The sequence below is a fragment of the Vicia villosa genome, linkage group LG1 (assembly GCF_029867415.1).
Source record: "Vicia villosa cultivar HV-30 ecotype Madison, WI linkage group LG1, Vvil1.0, whole genome shotgun sequence".
Lineage (NCBI taxonomy): Eukaryota > Viridiplantae > Streptophyta > Magnoliopsida > Fabales > Fabaceae > Vicia > Vicia villosa.
Window position 1 is genome coordinate 123,378,813 of NC_081180.1, and position 18,899 is coordinate 123,397,711.

General features: G+C 29.1%; 1 protein-coding gene and 1 non-coding gene across 2 annotated transcripts; one reads left to right on the forward strand and one right to left on the reverse strand.

Annotated features, from left to right (window-relative positions):
* The first annotated feature begins 3,471 nt into the window (after positions 1-3,471).
* On the forward strand, positions 3,472-3,543 carry TRNAE-UUC (transfer RNA glutamic acid (anticodon UUC)). The gene has a single exon. It is a non-coding gene; the product is annotated as a tRNA-Glu (tRNA).
* Positions 3,544-8,682: 5,139 nt separating this feature from the next.
* On the reverse strand, positions 8,683-10,596 carry LOC131616079 (heavy metal-associated isoprenylated plant protein 35-like). The gene is made up of 3 exons (XM_058887311.1): positions 10,347-10,596; positions 10,190-10,265; positions 8,683-10,112 (listed from the first exon to the last, which is right to left on the reverse strand). The coding sequence occupies exons 1-3, from the start codon at positions 10,389-10,391 to the stop codon at positions 8,989-8,991; spliced, it is 1,245 nt and encodes a 414-aa protein (XP_058743294.1). The 5' UTR covers positions 10,392-10,596; the 3' UTR covers positions 8,683-8,988.
* Positions 10,597-18,899: the final 8,303 nt, after the last annotated feature.

The following is an 18,899-nucleotide window of genomic DNA, read 5'->3' on the forward strand; positions in this document are numbered from 1 at the left end:
TGTAGAACTAATTCGTTGATTCCAAATTATTCCAAGTCCTCCTTTTATAGCTGAGAAATAGATCCGTTGGATGGTAGAATAAGAAACATAAAACCAGTTGTTTTGTCCCCAACAGTCATGGCGGAAATGGTAGGCAACAAGTACAAAATGGATTGTCCTTACGCCACCCTATTAGAGTAGAGGTCACAACGTACTTTGTACTTTTATCCTCACCATCTCACGTAAGCCAGTTTTGATCTTTATCTTTTATTTCTTCAGAGGCTTCTGTTGTATGTTGATTGAAGCATGTTGTAGAAGGACCATGTTTTGAGTCTTCTTAACCTAAGTCTTTGGATTCTTTAGAACTTGTTCAGTAGAACCTTGTCTTTAGAGTCTTCAGCACTTGGTCTTCAGATCTTCAGAATTCGTTCAGCAGAACCTTGTCTTCAGCATCTTCAGAACTTGGGACAACAAAAACAAAGCTTTAGAAGGCCTTCAAAGCTTCATTGCAAAGTCACGATCAGAAGCTCTTGTACTAACTTTCCTTAGAACCATTGCATAAGAAGCATTCCAGAATCTTGACTTAACTTTATAACACACCCAAGGTATTCTACCAGAGTATTGAGTTCGGAACCTGATGACGTCACAATACATGCCTTCTTACTAGAGTCAGAACCTGTTTAGAAAATGCTACATAATAGACATAAACCCTTAGAGTACACAATTGTTCTCTAAGATACCATATAAAGTTATCATCAAAACTTAAGGTCAGATGCAGAACCAATCTTGTTCTTACACGAATGTTAGTCTCCAAGATAAAATGTCTTTGATAATAAGATATGTGGATGTTTCTTCAACTTCTGTTAGCATTGAGGAATCATTTTTAGGATTTTTCAATGTGAATGATACAACCGGTCAAGGGCTTTTTGATGTTTTACAAAATTGATTGAAAGAACTTGGTCTTGACTTATTTGATGTGAAAGGACAAGGTTATGCTAATGGGTCAAATATGAAAGGAAAACATCAAGGTGTACAAAAGAGATTTTTAGACATAAATCCGAGAGCCTTTTATACTCCTTGTGGTTGTCATAGTCTTAATTTGGAATTGTATGATATGACTAACTCTTGTAATAAATCTAGAATTTTTGTTGGAGTTATTTAACGTATTTATACAAATTTTGTCAATTCTACTAAGAGATGACGAATTTGAAAGATAATGTAAAAGGGTTGACTCCAAAATCTTTGTCATCCACTCATTGGGAGAGTCTTGTAGAAGGTGTCAAAGCTATAAGAACTCAAATGTTAGATTTTATAGAAGCTTTACTTGAAGTTTCGGAAAATGATCTCGATCCTAAAATACAAAGTGAAGCTAAATCCTTAGCAACAAATGAGCTTGGTGATTTTGAGTTTTTAATGGCTATAATTATTTGCAATCGAGCTATCTGAAGAGGAATATTTCAAGGTTAACTATTTTCTTTACCTTATTGATCAAGCTGTTGTTTCTCTTAATAAGAGATTTGAGCAATACCAAGAGTATGAAATTATTTTTGGTTTCTTATTTACTTCTCACAAGTTACAATCATTGGATGATGTAACTTTGAAGTCATGTTGTAGTAACTTTGAACGAGTATTAAAATATAATGAACAATATGATATTGGTGGGAATGAATTTTTTGCAGAGTTAAAGTTACTAAGACAAATGTTGCTTGAAGAAATCAAAAGATCAACTATGTATTATTATTTTTGAAAGTTGCTTCTGCAGAAAGAATTTTTTCAAAATTAAAGTTGTTAAAGACTTATTTGCGGCCTACCATGTCACAAAAATGCTTAATGGATTGAAATTAATAGCAGTTGAAAACGATCTACTGGAGACAATAAAATACAAAGACTTAGTTGATGAATTTGCTTCAAAAACTATTTGTAGGAAGGCTCTTTTTAAATAGTTAGATACTTTGAGTTGTATGAAATTATGTTTATAGTTTACACAATACATTGAGATTTTTGGTGTTTCATTTGGTTAATATCTAATTTTATTTTTTCTGCGTCATTTTTAATTATTAAAATTATGCTTTCTTTTTAATTTAGTTTTTTTTTTTTAAATTAGAACAAGGTCTCTGAATAGATTGGGCCGACCCTGCTGTCATTCACACAATAATTATCATTCAAATTTTAAATAATGCGCTTGTTAAGTCTTTTGGATTATATTATACATATAAGGAACTCTTAACATGTTTCCATTGTCATCATGCCATTAGGATATTTGACTTTTACCCAAGAGACATAGGTTTGATTCACGACAATGGAACTTTTTTTATCTAACTTATAAAGAGAAAAGTAAATCATTAAATGAATTTATAAAAGGAAAAGAAAGTTTATTTATTTATTTTTGAACATTTACAAAAACAAGGTCATAACCGCAATTCAATGATCATATTATGCAATTTTCCATGTTAGTTGCAATACTTAAGTTAATTGGCTTAGAATTTAATGAACTAGTTGCTAAATGACTAATGCAAGTTCGTTGGTTGGGATCTAAATGTCATATTGGTTAGTTAGTTGATCGTATGAATATTGTAATCAATCAAAAAGTAAACTGTTCAATGGAGTTTCCATCATTAGAATTTATGTACACTATATGTTTGTTTCAATGAATAGAAGAAAGAATACGTTCTTCTGTAAATAGATTTGATCTTAATGTCTTATAGCCATCAATATTGCTTCTTGAAAATAAAAAACACAAAATTCAAAAACACTGAATTTTTCTTCAAGACTTCACCCATATCTTTTTCAATCTCCCAATTCTCAAGACAATCTGACCTCTGGGATTTATTTACTCTTGAATTCATTCACTAATAAAATTTTATATAATAGTGTCAACTTTTAATCACTGGTCTTCAAAACGACACAATTAGCCTCCACATAGCGTCATATGAGCCCTTACGAAGAGTTTTTTTTTTTACATTTCAAATTTTGAGGCTTCCAAACTGATGTTTCTGGTGAATAAAGAAAACATTTTTCTAATATTAAATTTGATTATAAATGGCTTGTCCTTCTGACTCTATATAATTTTGTCATGTTTAAATTATTTGTGTTGCTTATATGGAGTCGGCCTAAAAATACTATAGTAAACAAAGAAAAACCCCAATTTTAAAGGCTTGGACTAAAATCCAATTACTCCCCTTGTGTTTTAACATAATAGTTTTCGTCTTTGCTATACCAACCAATCATAAATGAAACAAAATAATATCATTCCTTTAAGTATTCACATATTCACTCTAAATTGAGTCTTATCTCTTTCAACATTTTTTTAATTCTTCGCACAAAAACCTAAACTAATCTCTAATAAATTTCAGATTCGTATGCATTCTATTTTTTCTTAACTTAATATACAACATCCTCTTGTTCGCACACTAATTCTCATTCTAATTTGATATAATATGTTTGTTAATACATTTGGATTATATTATACATCTTTGTAACTTTGAACATGTTTCCATTGTCGTCCAGCGGTTAGGATATCTGGTTTTCACCCAGGAGACCCGGGTTCGATTCCCGGCAATGGAACTTTTTTATCTAACTTATAAAAGTAAAAATCAATCGTTTAATGTTTATTCATTCCCAAAAAGGAAAAGGAAGTTGCAATATAAAAATAAAAAATCAATTATTTAATGTTTACTCATCCCCAAAAAGGAAATGGAAATTGCAATAGTTGAGTTAATTGGCTTATCATTTAATGAGTTAGTTGTTAACTAACCAATGCAAATAGATTTGACCTCAAATCCTCATTTCCTTTAGTATTTCTTATTGAAAATCAAAAACAGAAAATTATGAAACACAATGAATTTTTCTTTAAGACTTCACCCATATCTTTTACAATCTCCAAATTCTCAGGAAATTCCAACCTCTTGAATTTATCTACTAATTAGCAAGTTCCTAATGTCACGTGAGCCATTGCTAAGTGTCAAATTGTAATATCGCGAGCCAGATTACCTGCTAGAAAGCCGCTTCGTTCGTTAACAAATAGAAGTTAAAGACCCATGGGTAAAATAGTCACTTAACCACCAAGGACATTTTGGTCAATTTACAATAATCTCACATGACATGTTAAGTCAAGTAGAAACTTAATATAGGAAGAATTATGTTTAGAGCCACAAATCCACTCACTTGAGTAAAAAATGTATAATTCATATTATACTAGTTAAGTAAAGGGTGTTATGGTCTTTAGGGTTGTCAAGACTTATATATTGGCAACTTAAGAGGAAAAATAAGAATTCTCTCCCAACAGGATTCTCTGTCTGGGTTAAGGTCAATGTGGGGCATCATCCACCCCGATTGTGACCATAAAGGCGTTGTGTCGCCCCCTAACTCTCATGAACTTTTCTTTCCTATTTTCATAATGATTATAATGAGATTTAAATAGTGCTTTTCCAGGAAAGGAACTCAAGGTCACCCAACCACCTTTAGTATCAGTCTTGGTATCGTTAAAAGAGAAAAACATCCCCATGGTAGGGAAAACTTCCAACCTCTGACACATGATATCAAATTCCCTAATCAAGCCCCAATCTTTGGGAAAAATATGGGAGGTGGCAATGTTGGCCGCCGCTATAACCTCTGACTCAAACGAGGTTAAGGGAATTAGAACCTCTAAATTATTGATAATAGAAAGGTGGAGATAAAAGTGATGGTTGGGTAAGTCATATAGGGCGGTCATGTTAAACCTGTCTACTTTAGAACATGACTCGAAGGTAATTTCTCCCTCATAACAAGAATATGAGATGCTGGCATGTCTCTGAAAGAAGGCTATGCTCTCTTAGTTTGTATAATTGGTCTATAAATCCTCGGCGCCTTTATGCACAGGAATGGTTGCTGCCATTAACTTCATATTTCTTGAGAAATTAGAAGAGAAAAATGAGTCACTATCGCTAATTTTGGTGTCGTCACTATTGCTACCACTGGTGTCCTCACTAACTGAACTAGTGGAACTTTCACAACTACCAAACATGCCTAGTTCCACTTATTTGTAGCCAAGCATTGAATTTGGATGTTTGGTGTTCCTGTAGTAATAACTCCACATTGATATGTGCTCATCGCGATTCAAAGGCTCTATTGGTTTATCGCTCTTATCTAAATCTCTAATAATCATTATAAAAGGGAAAAGGAAGAAAAAATAACAAATGTGTACCAGAAAACATGAGTTGAGAGTCTAAGCTAGAGAAAATTGGAAATTAAGTATGCTCTAGGCTTGAGGGACACTAAGGGAGTTTCACGAAAGCTTGAGAGAAGAATAAATGAGAAAGGGTAAAGAGTAACCGTTGAATCCTATTTTATAAGGATTTGAAGGCTAACCATAGGGGTAATAGAGTACCCCCGCTAGGTTTTCCAACAATTGCAAAATATTTTTCAAGTTCTTGCCATCTATGAGGGATTTAAGGCCAATTTGGCTTTCTAAGTATAAATCATCATTGATCCCATTTAATGTCGCACATGCGCTAAGCTCAACTAAAATTTGGAGTTTTACCTCAAATGGTGTTTGAGGATTCACTTCAATGACACCTAAAGGTTTACCCAAACCATACTCTATGGACTCTCCCTAAGCATGCCTGAGGGACTCTCCCCTAGACATGTTTGAGGGACTTATCCAAATGTGAAGAGGCAATACACTAAATCACTTCATCTTTTACAAGCCCTCATGTTTGAGGGACTGTGTATTGGTATATTTGATCCATAGAGGGAAACATAATTTGATTAACATAAAATAAACCACAATATGTGTCACTATCCCGATCCACACAACAAGCACCCATTTATCACCATGTTCGTCCATTATCTAGTACACTTGCCCTTTGAATAAATCATTCGCCTTATGGACATGGATAATTAACTACTTGTTGCCTACTCGTGTAATGTGGGAATTGACGTTTTCTAAAGCTCTAACGTCATGGAATCTCAATCAAATAGGGAAAGTCAGGTCCTCATAAATATTAGGGGGAAATAACGGCTCCATACACCTAAAAGTAGAGAAAATCCGTCCATGGGTCATAGGATCCAGGCCCAATCAATATCTATAAATATCTGGATCACTTTGTTGAAAGGGATATTCAACTCATTTAAAAATACTTACATACAAAGCTTCTCACCACCCATGCGTGAGGTGACTCTAACACCACAACAAGTTTAAAACCCTCATATAATCCTACACAATTATAAAGATTGTCACTCATAGTACTTTTAGCAAGCATAACATGGTAAAAATATTGCTGGCCATTATGTGTTTGTGATATAATTATTTGATGGTGATTTCATATTCATTTGTTATATGTTGGTGTCATGTTGATTGTTGTTCATGACACTAAAAATATTTAAACTCTAAAGAAAGAGTTAAATTGGTCCTTTGTAAGGAAGGACTTGAATCTTACACAACAAATCTTTGCTGTGAAATTTCTTGTGATAAGAAGAATGGTAAATTGTGTTTGTCTAAACACGACTGCATTTAGAAAATGTTAGAAAGGTTAACATTGGGAATTCAAAATATGTGATTACTTTATTTGCTAGTTATATCAAGTTGAGTTCAGAATAATGTCTTATAATTTTTAAAGACAAAAAAATATGAAAAGATTCATTATGCATATGCAGTTGTTAGTTTAATGTATGGTATGGTACGCACAAGGCTATTTGTTGTTCATGATATTGGTGTTTCTAATCGGTTTCTATCTAATTTTGGTACAAATAAATGGCAAGTACTAAAGTGGTTTCTCAAATATCTTAAAGGTACTTTCCGGATGTGCTTATGCTTAGGAAATGGCGAACTTATGTTATATGACTACACATATGCATATATGACTAATGATATTGACTTCAAATAAACTACTTGATACATGATGACACATATATGACTAATCATATTGATTTCAAATAATCTACTTGATACCTGGTGACACATATATGACTAATGATATTGATTTTACATAATCTACTTGATACATAATGACTTTTGCAGGAGGGACAATGTCTTGGCAATTAAGATTATAAAAATTTGTTACTTTATCTATTACTGATGTCGAGTATATTGTAATAGTTGAAGTGTCTAAAGAAATATTATGGATGGAAAAATTACTATAAGAGTTGGCTGTTGAGTAAAAATACATTTCATCTTAGTAAGAATCCAATGTTACATTCTATGTCAAAGCAAGTTGAAGTGTTCTATCATTTGATACCAGAGGCGCTGAAGATAAATTTATTTTCACGTGAGAAAATCTATACTATCAAGAACGATTCATATATGATGACAACAATGCTATTTATGACGAAAATGATTTGTTACATAAAGAGTACAGTAATAGTAGTTCTTTGGCACTTATATTGTGAGAAAAAGATTTGTTGAATTAATGAGTCACTTATTCAAGTGGCTTATAAAAATTAACAAAAGAAAACAAGATTTACACCAAAAGACATTATAGGTTGCACTATATTAGAGTTGGATCTTACTCATCATCATAAAATCTATTTGTAAGGTGAGAAGTGTCACTCTATATAAACTATTTCAATGTTTTATCTTCAACCAATGTTATACTTGAGATCTTTTTAATACACTATTAATTAATTTCCACCTTGATGATTGGGGTTTTCTTAATATTATTATGAAGATTTTTGTTTATTCAATATTTTATATAATAAAAGTTTTAATGAATTATGTCATGGTTTTATTATTTTATTTTAAGAGAAGTTTTCTTGATTCATGAGTTCACTATTATTAAAGTTTTTAATGTCAATCTTCATCCTCTTAAGGAACAAAAAATTATTGAAGTGATTTGAAAGCACCGTGTGAATGGTTGGTTAAAATGTAACATTGATGGATCTTTCTCCATAGATTCGATTTGTTGTGGAGGTTTGTTCAGAAACTCTTTCAGAAATTTTGTTTTCGGCTTTGCGAAAAAGTTGGATTGTGCTCCCTCTATTCATGCTGAGTTTTTTGGGTTATTAAAATAATTGATTTTGTTTATCAGTTCAGCTGGAATAGTCTTTTGGCTAGAAACAAATTCATCTTTTGTGTTGTTGGCTGCTCATGAGCCTAAGTTTGTTCTTTGAAATATTAGGACCATTTGTCTCAATTGTTTTACTAAAATTAGACATTTTAGATTTCATTTATCTAATATTTACAGAGAAGAAAATCAATATGCAAATTTGTTAGTTTTTTTTACTATCAATTCTATTTTGCCTTTGTCTTTAGATAAGTCTCCATTCTGTTAGTAGTTCATAACAAATTTGGTCTTCTCCATTTTTTTTGTTAATTTTTAAGAAGATTTTGGCCGATACCCCTTTTTTTTTCTCTCTCCTTTTTAATATATGGTTCCTTTAAAAAAAAATACTAATTGTTTGTTTAATTACACAAATCTGAAAAAATATTCGAACTTTAAAAGATCAATTTTTTTTTTTCAAAACAATTTAAATACTTATTACTCTAAACATTTATTTTAAATAAAATAAATCTCTGTAAAAACACAATTAGTAAAGATTTATTTTTCTCAAAACAATTTAAATACTTATTACTCTAGCATGTGCATGTAAAAACACATGTATTGGAGGAATGGACGCTCTCACACGAATTATTCACATGAGTGTAATGTATAAATCTTCTAGTATTTAAACAAGAAAGATAAATTTAAATCATAAGAATCTCATGGGTAAATCCCACATGGAAAAATCCAGAAAAAAAAAAATTCCACAATAGTAAAGTGAAATTAAGGAGGACGCAAGGCCAACAATTTTAAAATTTTACTATTTTGTCCTAGTATGATACATATCATGAGAGTCCAGGACAACCACTGATCAAAAGCCGTAAACACCCAGAATTCTATCTAATATTCTACCCAACTTTCCGTCCGTTCAAACCAAACAAACTAATATTTTTCTTCTTTTCAAGCTTTTTCTCTGATTGATTCTTATCTACACCATTACAAAATTCTCCCATAACCCCATACAAGTTGTATGTTCCAACAGAATGATTACAAATCACATCACACAACACGCATTAGGATTTTCATCACTAAAATAAACAAACGAATCAGACGGTTGTGATGAACTATACGTTTCCGATGATTCATACGTGTACGGCCTAGATTGAGCCTCCATCTCGTTAACGGGATTCACCACATGCGCGTATTGATACGGTTGCGGAGGCGCATAATACGCCGCACCGTAACTACTATTGCTAGGATACGCTGTGTGATGGCTCACTGTATAAACCGGTGGAGCAGCAGAAACCGGAGGTGGATAGTACTGAGGTGGATAAAATTGTTGGTTAGTATAATGACGTGGCGGAAACTCATTTGGTGCATTTGAAACTGGAACTGAACCTCGATGTACTTGATCATGAAAATTACTTTGACCTTGACCATGTGACCGGTTACCAGAACCACCGGTACCCAAAGCATCACCAAACTGTTCAGCAACACTCTCATTTGCGTTGTTGTTATGAACTTTACCTTTTCCTTTCTTTTTCTTCTTTTTCACTTCGCTGCTATCACCACCGGTGGAACCGGCTGATGCTTCTTCATTATTATCGCAAGGAAATTGTACTGCGACGCTAACTTTCTTCTCGGGAACCGGTCCAGCCGGTAACACAACTGTTTGCTTCCTCACTTCTGGCTTCAGTTCTTGAACGTGTACTACACCGGGTTTACCGGTTGTACTACCTTCGTTGGATTTGTTACCGTTTCCGTTACCGTTAACTTTATCCTCGCCGCTTCCATTTCCTTTTTTAGCGGTGTTGCCGTTAACTTCACCGCCTCCATTACCTTTTTTAGCGGTGCTTCCGTTAACTTCAACTTTTTTGGATGTGTCATCAACTTTAACTTTACCTGTTTCATTGCTGTTTTCACTGGTTTGTGTGATTTCTATTTCTTCACCGTCTTCCGATTCTGGATCGCTCTGTTTTTCTTTGTTATCTGGTTTTCTCTGCTTCTTCTTTTTGGAATCGGTTGGTTTTGGTTCTGATTCCGGTTCAGGTTCAGGCTCAGGCCATAACTCAGCATGCTTCCCTGTCTTGGTTAATTTCATGATCAAAATATCGCTGCTTACGTTTCCAGTTACTATAACCTTTTGTTGCTTCAAATCAATGTTTACGCTAGTAACACCTAAATTACAAAGTACTGTTTAATACACATAAATTTAAATACAAAAAAAAAATGAAGAAGAAGAGAAGAATAATTACCATATATTCCTTGAAGAATTTTGATGACTTTTTTCTTGCAGCCTTGGCAGTGAATGGAGACCTTCAAGACAATTGTCTGGAAAGAGAAAGCGTGAGAAATAAGATCGGAAAGAAATGAAATGAAAGTAAGAGGTGGAAGCGAGAGAGAGAGTTTTACCTTGTAGTTGGGATGTTGTGGAGGTTGTGTTTCTGATGAGGCCATTTGAGTTGAAGATGAAAGAGAGAAAGAGAGTTTGTTAGAGAGAAGATGAATAAGGGTGAAAGGGTACTTTGAAACTGATGGGAACGATTAAAAAGCAGAGAATAAAGGCATGGAGGCACTAACGAATATTGTATTGTATTATAAGTTAAATAAAAGAGGGAAAAAGTTAGTACATGTAGGCTTTCATGAAAAGAAGGACCTCGAAAAAGAGGCAAAATATCGTAGGGCCTTGTTGTTTGTTCTCGGTGTAACCGTATAGTATACTACTTTTTCTTCTTTTTGACAAGGTATCGTTAAAACCAGTCATTTAATTATTTGATTAATTTTTTTAAATATGATACATGAAATGGCTTCATCTTTTTCTTGCTCTTGAAAATGGATTCAGTTTGCATACATTCAAAAAATTGCATCGATTGCATTTGGAAGAGCATTTTACTTGCAACTTCTCAAATTTTACCTAACACTTCCATTTTTAATTATTTCAATAGGAACAATTTTTTTTAATGAAATTTCTGATACAATATTCAAATTTCTGGTATATATAAAATTTTCGATAATTTCATTTGAAATTTCAGTTGATATGTAATTAGTTTCGAAAATTTCAAAATTTGTGGTAATATACTGTAAATTTCGAAATTGTTGATAAAATCATCATAATTTTAAAATTCCAGGTAAAATCTATTGAAAAATTTAAAATTTTTGATAAAATATTTTGGAAATTTTCAATAAAATTTCTCAGAAATTTCAAAGTTTTTTGTAAAATCTTGTAAAAATTTCAGAAGTTTTGGTAAAATCTCTCAAAAATTTTAAATTTTGGTATGTGCTTGAAATTTCAAGTATGACCTAAAGAGATTTCAAATTTTTTAGTGAAAACTTTAAACAAGTTTATTTTAGTCTTTTCATACACTTTGGATGTATCAGGTATAAGTGTGGGGATGACAGATTAAATGCTCCATTTAAAACATATCTGGTCATCTGATTATGAGCCTGTTTATTTTGATTTTTTTAAAATGATTTTTATAGTGTAATGTAATTTTGTGAAAAAAAAATCTATAGAAAATATTTTCATAAAAGTTTTAAATGAAATTTTGATTTGAATAGTTATTTTAAATATTTTATTATTTTATTGAATTTTTTTCTAGATATTAACTTTTCGAAAAAACACTTAATTTTAAAACTATTTTAAATAAATTTTTATAAAAATCATTTTTAACAACAATTTTTAAAACAATTGCTATTTCAACTATGTTTTGATTTTTAATAATATATTTATGTTATAGAATGTTAAAATTATTTTTTTAATTTAATTTTTTTATTATTTAAATATCTGTTTTATAAAATCTATTTTTAAAAATATAAAAAAAATCTATCTACTTTTAATATAATAAAGTAGAAGACATATGAAATCTTTTAATTATCCCTCTAATCACCATTTTGAGAGTGATAAACGGGGACATAAAAGTAATTGCATCTCCCTTAATATTTAAATTAACAAATAAATATTATAATTATTTCTAAACCTTTCATTAACCCATTCATTAACCCTTTTATATTTTTCCATCATTACTAATGTGAAAAACTTTCTTGGAATTGTGCAAAATTTCTTGGAATACAGCAAAACAACCTCCATGCTTCCTCTCTTAGGTTTCTGAGAAACCCTTCAATTTTCTCTCCTTAATCTATATATTATGGCTACAAACCAACAAACCCTAAACTACAAACAGTTACGTTTTTTTTGTTCTCCCTCTTCCATTACATCCATCGATTTTAGGTTATTTTTTCATTTTCTTCTGCAATTCCAAAATCCATTTTAATGCCCATCCATCATGTTTGAATATGATTCAAATACGATTCACAGTATTTTGTTTTAAAGTCTTGTTGTTTGTTGATTTTTATTTTCATTGTATGCAGAATATGAGTCAAAAATTTGATCTGATTACTTTGTTTATTCGTTGTTCATCACAGATTCGCAGATCCGCTTCGATCCATGTTTTTCTCTTCCTTATCTCTCTTTGCATACAACATCAACAAGTAAAAGAATGAAACAGAGAAGAATCAAACGATTTTGATGGCAAAGACAGTGGTTTGCGTGGATCTTTTGCCGACAACGTGGAAGTTGTAGACGACGACAAATTCAGTGGTTGAGGGTGGAAACTGCATGTTTAGATTTTCGACTGTGAAGACGGTTCTGTGTTAGCCGGCGTGATTTCCGGTGGCAGGTTAAGGGCGGTGGGAAGCAATCAGAAAAAGATCCTTCCCTTTATCCTTTTTATTATCTCTTTGATTTCTTCTCTTCTTCCTAGTTTCTAATATACTGAGTTGTTGTTATTTTGTTTTCTTAACTACCACTTGAAAACATTACTTTTAGAAGTTTAATGATACAGATCATTACCTACTATATATTCAATTCACTAAATCATAAAATGTATATTTTATTCTACTGAGAGTATGTATTAGATCGATTGGAATTTGTTTAGTTTTTCAAAAAAAATTGCTATGACCTTTTTACTTTCCCCATACCTTTTCATTCCAAAAGGTAATTAATATATTTTTTCCAATGTGAATAAAGTAGTAATGTAGAAGAAGAAGAGAATCACCCAAGTAGCAGTATTTTAAATCATCAATTTTTACAAAAATATCTATTTTAGATGTAAGTTTGCTAATTATATATAAATTTACTAATTTTATGTATTATAATCAACTACAGTATTAATTTAAAAGTGATTATATGTTACTTCAGTATGTGACTAATAATAAATATTTTTTATTTTGTTTTGATCAAAAATATATGAATATTATTTTTCCCATCTCTATTTATTGCTTCATTAATCTAAAATAAATCAAATTAGAGCCCTTATTTCATATTTGTAACAATAATTACTAATAATGTGATAATAATTTTTATCGATTCCCCCAACCCCAATTCATAATCTTATTTATAATTTTGCATCCATAATTATAAAATTCCTAAGTCTTTTTTTCCATACCCTTAAACATCAAACACTGGAAATTATTTATTTTCTCATTTTAATTGTTACCCTATTTAAATGATATTAAAATTTTAAATTAGTATAATGACATTTATATTAATATTTTAATTTGTACCAAATATATTAATATTTGTAATTTATTAGAGGATTGTAATAGTATTTTTGTAACATTTATATTATACACTCATTATTATAATAATGTTTATAATTGGTGTATAATTAATCAAACAGTGTATAATTAATAATGTTTAAATTTTGATAATTAGATTCTTTTATATATAGAAGTCATTAAATAATTAATAATTAGTATTTATTATGAATTAATTAAAAATAGATATTTGAAAACGTGATCTACGTTAAATGGTTTTTTCATGTAAAGAGAAGTTATAAAAATTAATTGAATACTAATTATTATTAACATTTACTTATTATTAATATTATTCATATTGTTTATTTTTTAGGTATTTAAAAACATGGAGGTTAGTTGAGCAATACCATGTGCGTTTGCATGAAAATTTAAATGAGATAAATATATTTTTTAAAATAATAATTAAAAAGAATAAAATAATAAAATCAAATAACAAATATTTAATTTTTAAATTTAATTTTATACAAATAACAAATATTTTTTACAAAAAAAATAAAATTGACTTGAAAATATATTTGTTTTTATAGAAAAACATGAAACAATTATGATTAGTGAATACACAATTTTTTTATGAATACACAATTTTTTTATGGTTGAGACTATTTAATTTATATATCTTATATATATTTTTTAACAATAACTATATAACACATATTTAATATTTATATTGATTTTGCACGACCCGTACAAACGCACATGTCATTATTAAGAGAGAGGTTTCAGAGACAGAGAAAATAAAACCCTAAATAAATTAGTTTTTTTTTTGCCTCGGATGACTAAGTCAAGGAAGAATAACAAATGTCCACTTTTCAATACTTGGAAAAAAGCGTTTTGGGAGCATATCATTAATTATTATTTTTTAACTTCCAACTACTATTATTATGATGCAGACCTATTGAGTAGGCTCATATGCTCATACTGTTTACTTCTATCTACACGTTTCCAAAACATCTCAATGCAAATAACCATTAAATAATCAACATATATTACAAATTCCAAATCCTCATGTTAACTCAAAAGATTTTGTATTCAACACTTAATAAAGTTTTTTCAGGTTTCCAATAATACATTTATTTTTCTTTTATTTGAAAGCATAAAGTTAAAACTTTTGCATAACTTTATTAAATCCAACTTATTTATAAATAAACAACCTAAAACCATAGGAGCAATGAATATCAAATTCAAGACATGGGCTTAATTTCTTCCAATTCACATCCATTTTTACTTAATAAATTAGTGATATTTTTGTAGAATGAAATCATTTATATTCTATTAAGTAGAATGAAATCTTTTTGTGTCGTATCTTATTTATTTCATTAATCAATATATTCTTTCCAATCAATTTATTTTATTATATATTAAATTAGAGGTCTATTTTATACATTTCCTACAAAAATATTTATGGTAATAGTTCAGAAAAAAATTTATGAATTTTTTTTATGATCCAAATATTTTTATTAAGATAAATGGAAAATATTTATGGTAATAATTCGTACATATTTTTTGACGGGCCGACAAAATATTTACTTAAATTGATCATATGTTTAATGACTTCTAAATTACTATATAACACGATCTCTTCGTTCCCAAAATAAATAAATAAATAGAAAGACACAATTCAGTATCTTTTCTCTTTAAGTTCATGAAAATAAAAGATTTGAATGTAACATTTTTTTAATAGGACATGAAGAATATTTTTTAATTATAAGTATTTAATAGTTATAAATTATTAGGAAATTAAATTACAATTAGGGACATAAAAATTTAAAATTGGGATTATATTTTTCTCACGTAAAAACGGAAGGATGAGATTTCAGTTTAAAATTGAGATTAAAATTTTCTCACGTAAAAATTAATTAATTTACTTACCAAATTAGATTCTATTTTATTTTTTATAATTTACTTATTACATTCAATTTTTCAAAAAAATTTCTTTTAATTTTTCAACCATTTTTATTTATACAACTTAACTATGTTTAAATTTATTTTATATTAGATGATAAAATCATATAATTATCAACATAATCCATAAATTTACAATACATAAGAATTTAAAAATTATAGTCATGCTCGATGGGCCGAACCTATTTTTCTGACGGGCCGACAAAATATTTACTTAAATTGAACAGATATTAGAGATCATATGTTTAATAACTTCTGAATTATTATAGCATATAACTTCTAAATTACTGCACAAATTTAACAAACGTAATATTATTTAATTTATTAAATCTAATCAAATTATTAAACCAATATGTTTTTTTGGTATATAATATATTTTATTTTATAATATTTGTTAATAGAAATTGTAAAATTGAAATTATAAACAATTATAAAAATTACAGGCATGCCCGACGGGACAAACCTGTTTTCCTACCATATATTTGATTTAATAGAAATTAACAAATCTATATATATCCTGATAACTACTACAACTTAATAAATTAAATTAATATTTGTATGACAATCAACATTGAAATTTTTTTCTATTAATTCGTATAAATTAATATATGTTTTTTAATCATAAGTATATAAAGTTAAAGCAAACAAGTCTTATGTTTACAAAATTAAGATTTAAAATGATTTTATTTAAATTTTTAAATTGGACTACTACATCATAAGTGAACTATTTTCTTGAAAGAGGATATCTATAATATAAGAAAATTAATGGTTGTGTAAAATTCAAAATACTCTTATTTGATTTTTTGCCATCACATTAAAATTGTTGTTTTTTGGTTTTTGCACCATAAATTTCTTAATTTTATTATTAAAATAATACAACTTTTTTATATTTTGTCCAACTTATCAAATCTCTATCCATTCTCAATTTTTTTTTGTCTTTTATCACTTTCTCATTTCTTTCTTCCACAAAAAAAAAATCATTATTGATATATATTTTTTTATATACGGAAAATAGTATTTCTGATCGAAATATGTTTTAGTCAAAAATGATATACGGAAAAAATTTATTTAAAAAATATAATATTGATCTAAATATATTTATATACGAAAGTTTAATACTAATCCAAGTATTTTTGTAAATGATACCTAAATAAAAATAATATTTGTATACGGAAAAAATCTATTATTTACAAAAAAAATAGTATTTATTATCTAAATATTTTTTATTAAAAAATTATATACGGGAAAAAATCTACTGATCTAAATATTTTTATATACGAAATTTATTATTGATCCAAATATTTTTGTAAATGATACCTAAACAAAAATGAAGTTTGTATACAGGAAAAAAATCTATTATTGATCTAAATATTTTTATATACGAAAAATGTTATTTATGATCCAAATATTTTTTATTAAAAAATGGAATAGGCCAAAAAATCTTTTATTAATCTAAATATTTTTATATACCAAAATTTGATATTGATCCAAATATTTTTGTAAATGACACTTAAACAAAAATAATTTTTATATATGAAAAACATCTATTATTTACGAAAAATGGTATTTATGATCCAAATATTTTTATTCTAAAATGGTATAAGGGAAAAAATCTATTATTGATCTAAATATATTTATATACGAAAAATGGTATTTATGATCAAATATTTTTGATCAAAAAATGGTATACGAGAAAAAATCTATTATTGATCTAAATATTTTTTTTATACGAAAATTTAATATTGATCCAAATATGTTTGTAAATGATACCTAAATAAAAATATGTACACAAGTCAATTGAAAGTCAAAGCGCAAAACTCAAGTCAAGCAAACGCGAAAACGGCGAAAATTGGAAAATAGGCGTAAAAAATTAGTTGCTCGAAATTAATCGAAAAATGCATAGTCGCTTGCAAACATGCAAACAAACTAAAAAATGAACTCAGTTTTTTTTTAATTCGGCCCAGAAGTGGGTCACAAGGGCATTTTTGTAATTCTGGCAATAACTTTTTCGGAAATTAAAAATGCTTGAAACTAAAATGTAAATGCACAATCAGATCCGAAATCATCGACATACTAAAAAAGCACTATTCACATTCACAAAAACTCCACACGGCTCAAAAGTCAGCACAAAATTGGTTTTATTTTACAAAATCGGAAAAAAAAAAGAGTATTTGTGACATTTTCCAATTATCTCAAGCTTTGGCATTTGGAAAGAGTCTTGAAAGTGTTAGAACATTGTTTAGTTCTACATCTTTGAAAGAGTTTTGATGATAAAAACACATAATTTTCAATAAGAACAAATATGTACTCTAATCGTATGGTTTAACTTGCAGAAGTTCTGAAGCATATTAAAGTGATTTCTCATAAGCAGAAGGCTGCTTTGAGAGAAGTTTACAAGAATAGGAAGTTCTAGACGTTGAGAGAAGTGTACAAGAACAAGAAGTTCTAGAGATTGAAGGAAGTTTACAAGAACAAGAAGTTCTAAAGGCAAACGAGAAGGTCTTAAACTCTGATACTTAAAACGCTTCAAGCACCAACAAAACAAAAGCTTCAAAGAATACTTTGATAATCAGAAGGTCCATAACGTTACAATCTTTAATGCAAGATCAATTCGTAACGGCTGGAAATTAATTACAGTGGACAGAATCTTCATTTTTGGAAATAACATTAATCAACATTTCATCATCATTCCAAAACAAGAAAACATGTCGCTCAACAGATCAAAAATCTCTCCCTATATAAAGAGGACATCATTGAAGAAAAAGAGTAACTACACACGCCCGAAAGAATTCAAAGAGCTCTCAATTTTTTATTATCACTTTCTTATTCTTATCTATATATTGAGCTAAATATTGTGTATACATCACAGTTGTGATAAAGTTTTTTAGAAGCAATTAGTTAACACACTTAAGTTATAAGTTGTAATTTTAGTACCTTGAGAAAACCGGATTGTGGTTGTTCTTGAGAAGACTTAAACAGTTGTTTAAGTGATTTTGTAATCAAAGATTTGATTAGCAGATTAATATCTCGTAAGAGAGAGAGAGGCGAAATTACCTTAACAAGGTGGACTGAAATAGTTTGAGTTCAAACGAACCAGGATAACCAAACGTATCATAAGTTTTTAATTTGTTTAATAACCCAATCCAACCCCCCTTATTGTGTTTTTTGTTTCAGAGTTATTTTGATAAACTCTTATTTTATTGGTTTGGATAATTTCTAGTTGAGTTATGAGTTGGTGATTTGGTACTAATAACTGATGTTTACGTTATTCAGACATTGAACCTTATTTCCGCTGTGCTAAACATGTTTGCTGAATAATGTGATTTATGTTCCTCGGAAAAGCATGACAATGGTTTTAAGTTTTATTAAGGAGTTGTAGCATCCTTTTTACATGTTTTACTCTGAATTTATTTTATATTCTGTGGGGAATTAGAAGGGTGTTACAGCAGCCAATAGATCTTTTTACGT

Excerpts from the sequence above, each read along its gene's own strand:
- LOC131616079 (XM_058887311.1), bottom strand. The coding sequence starts at position 10,391 with ATGGCCTCATCAGAAACACAACCTCCACAACATCCCAACTACAAG. Across the intron at positions 10,266-10,346 it reads CACAACATCCCAACTACAAG|ACAATTGTCTTGAAGGTCTC; the intron begins GTAAAACTCTCT and ends TTCTCTTTCCAG. Across the intron at positions 10,113-10,189 it reads AATTCTTCAAGGAATATATG|GTGTTACTAGCGTAAACATT; the intron begins GTAATTATTCTT and ends TTTGTAATTTAG.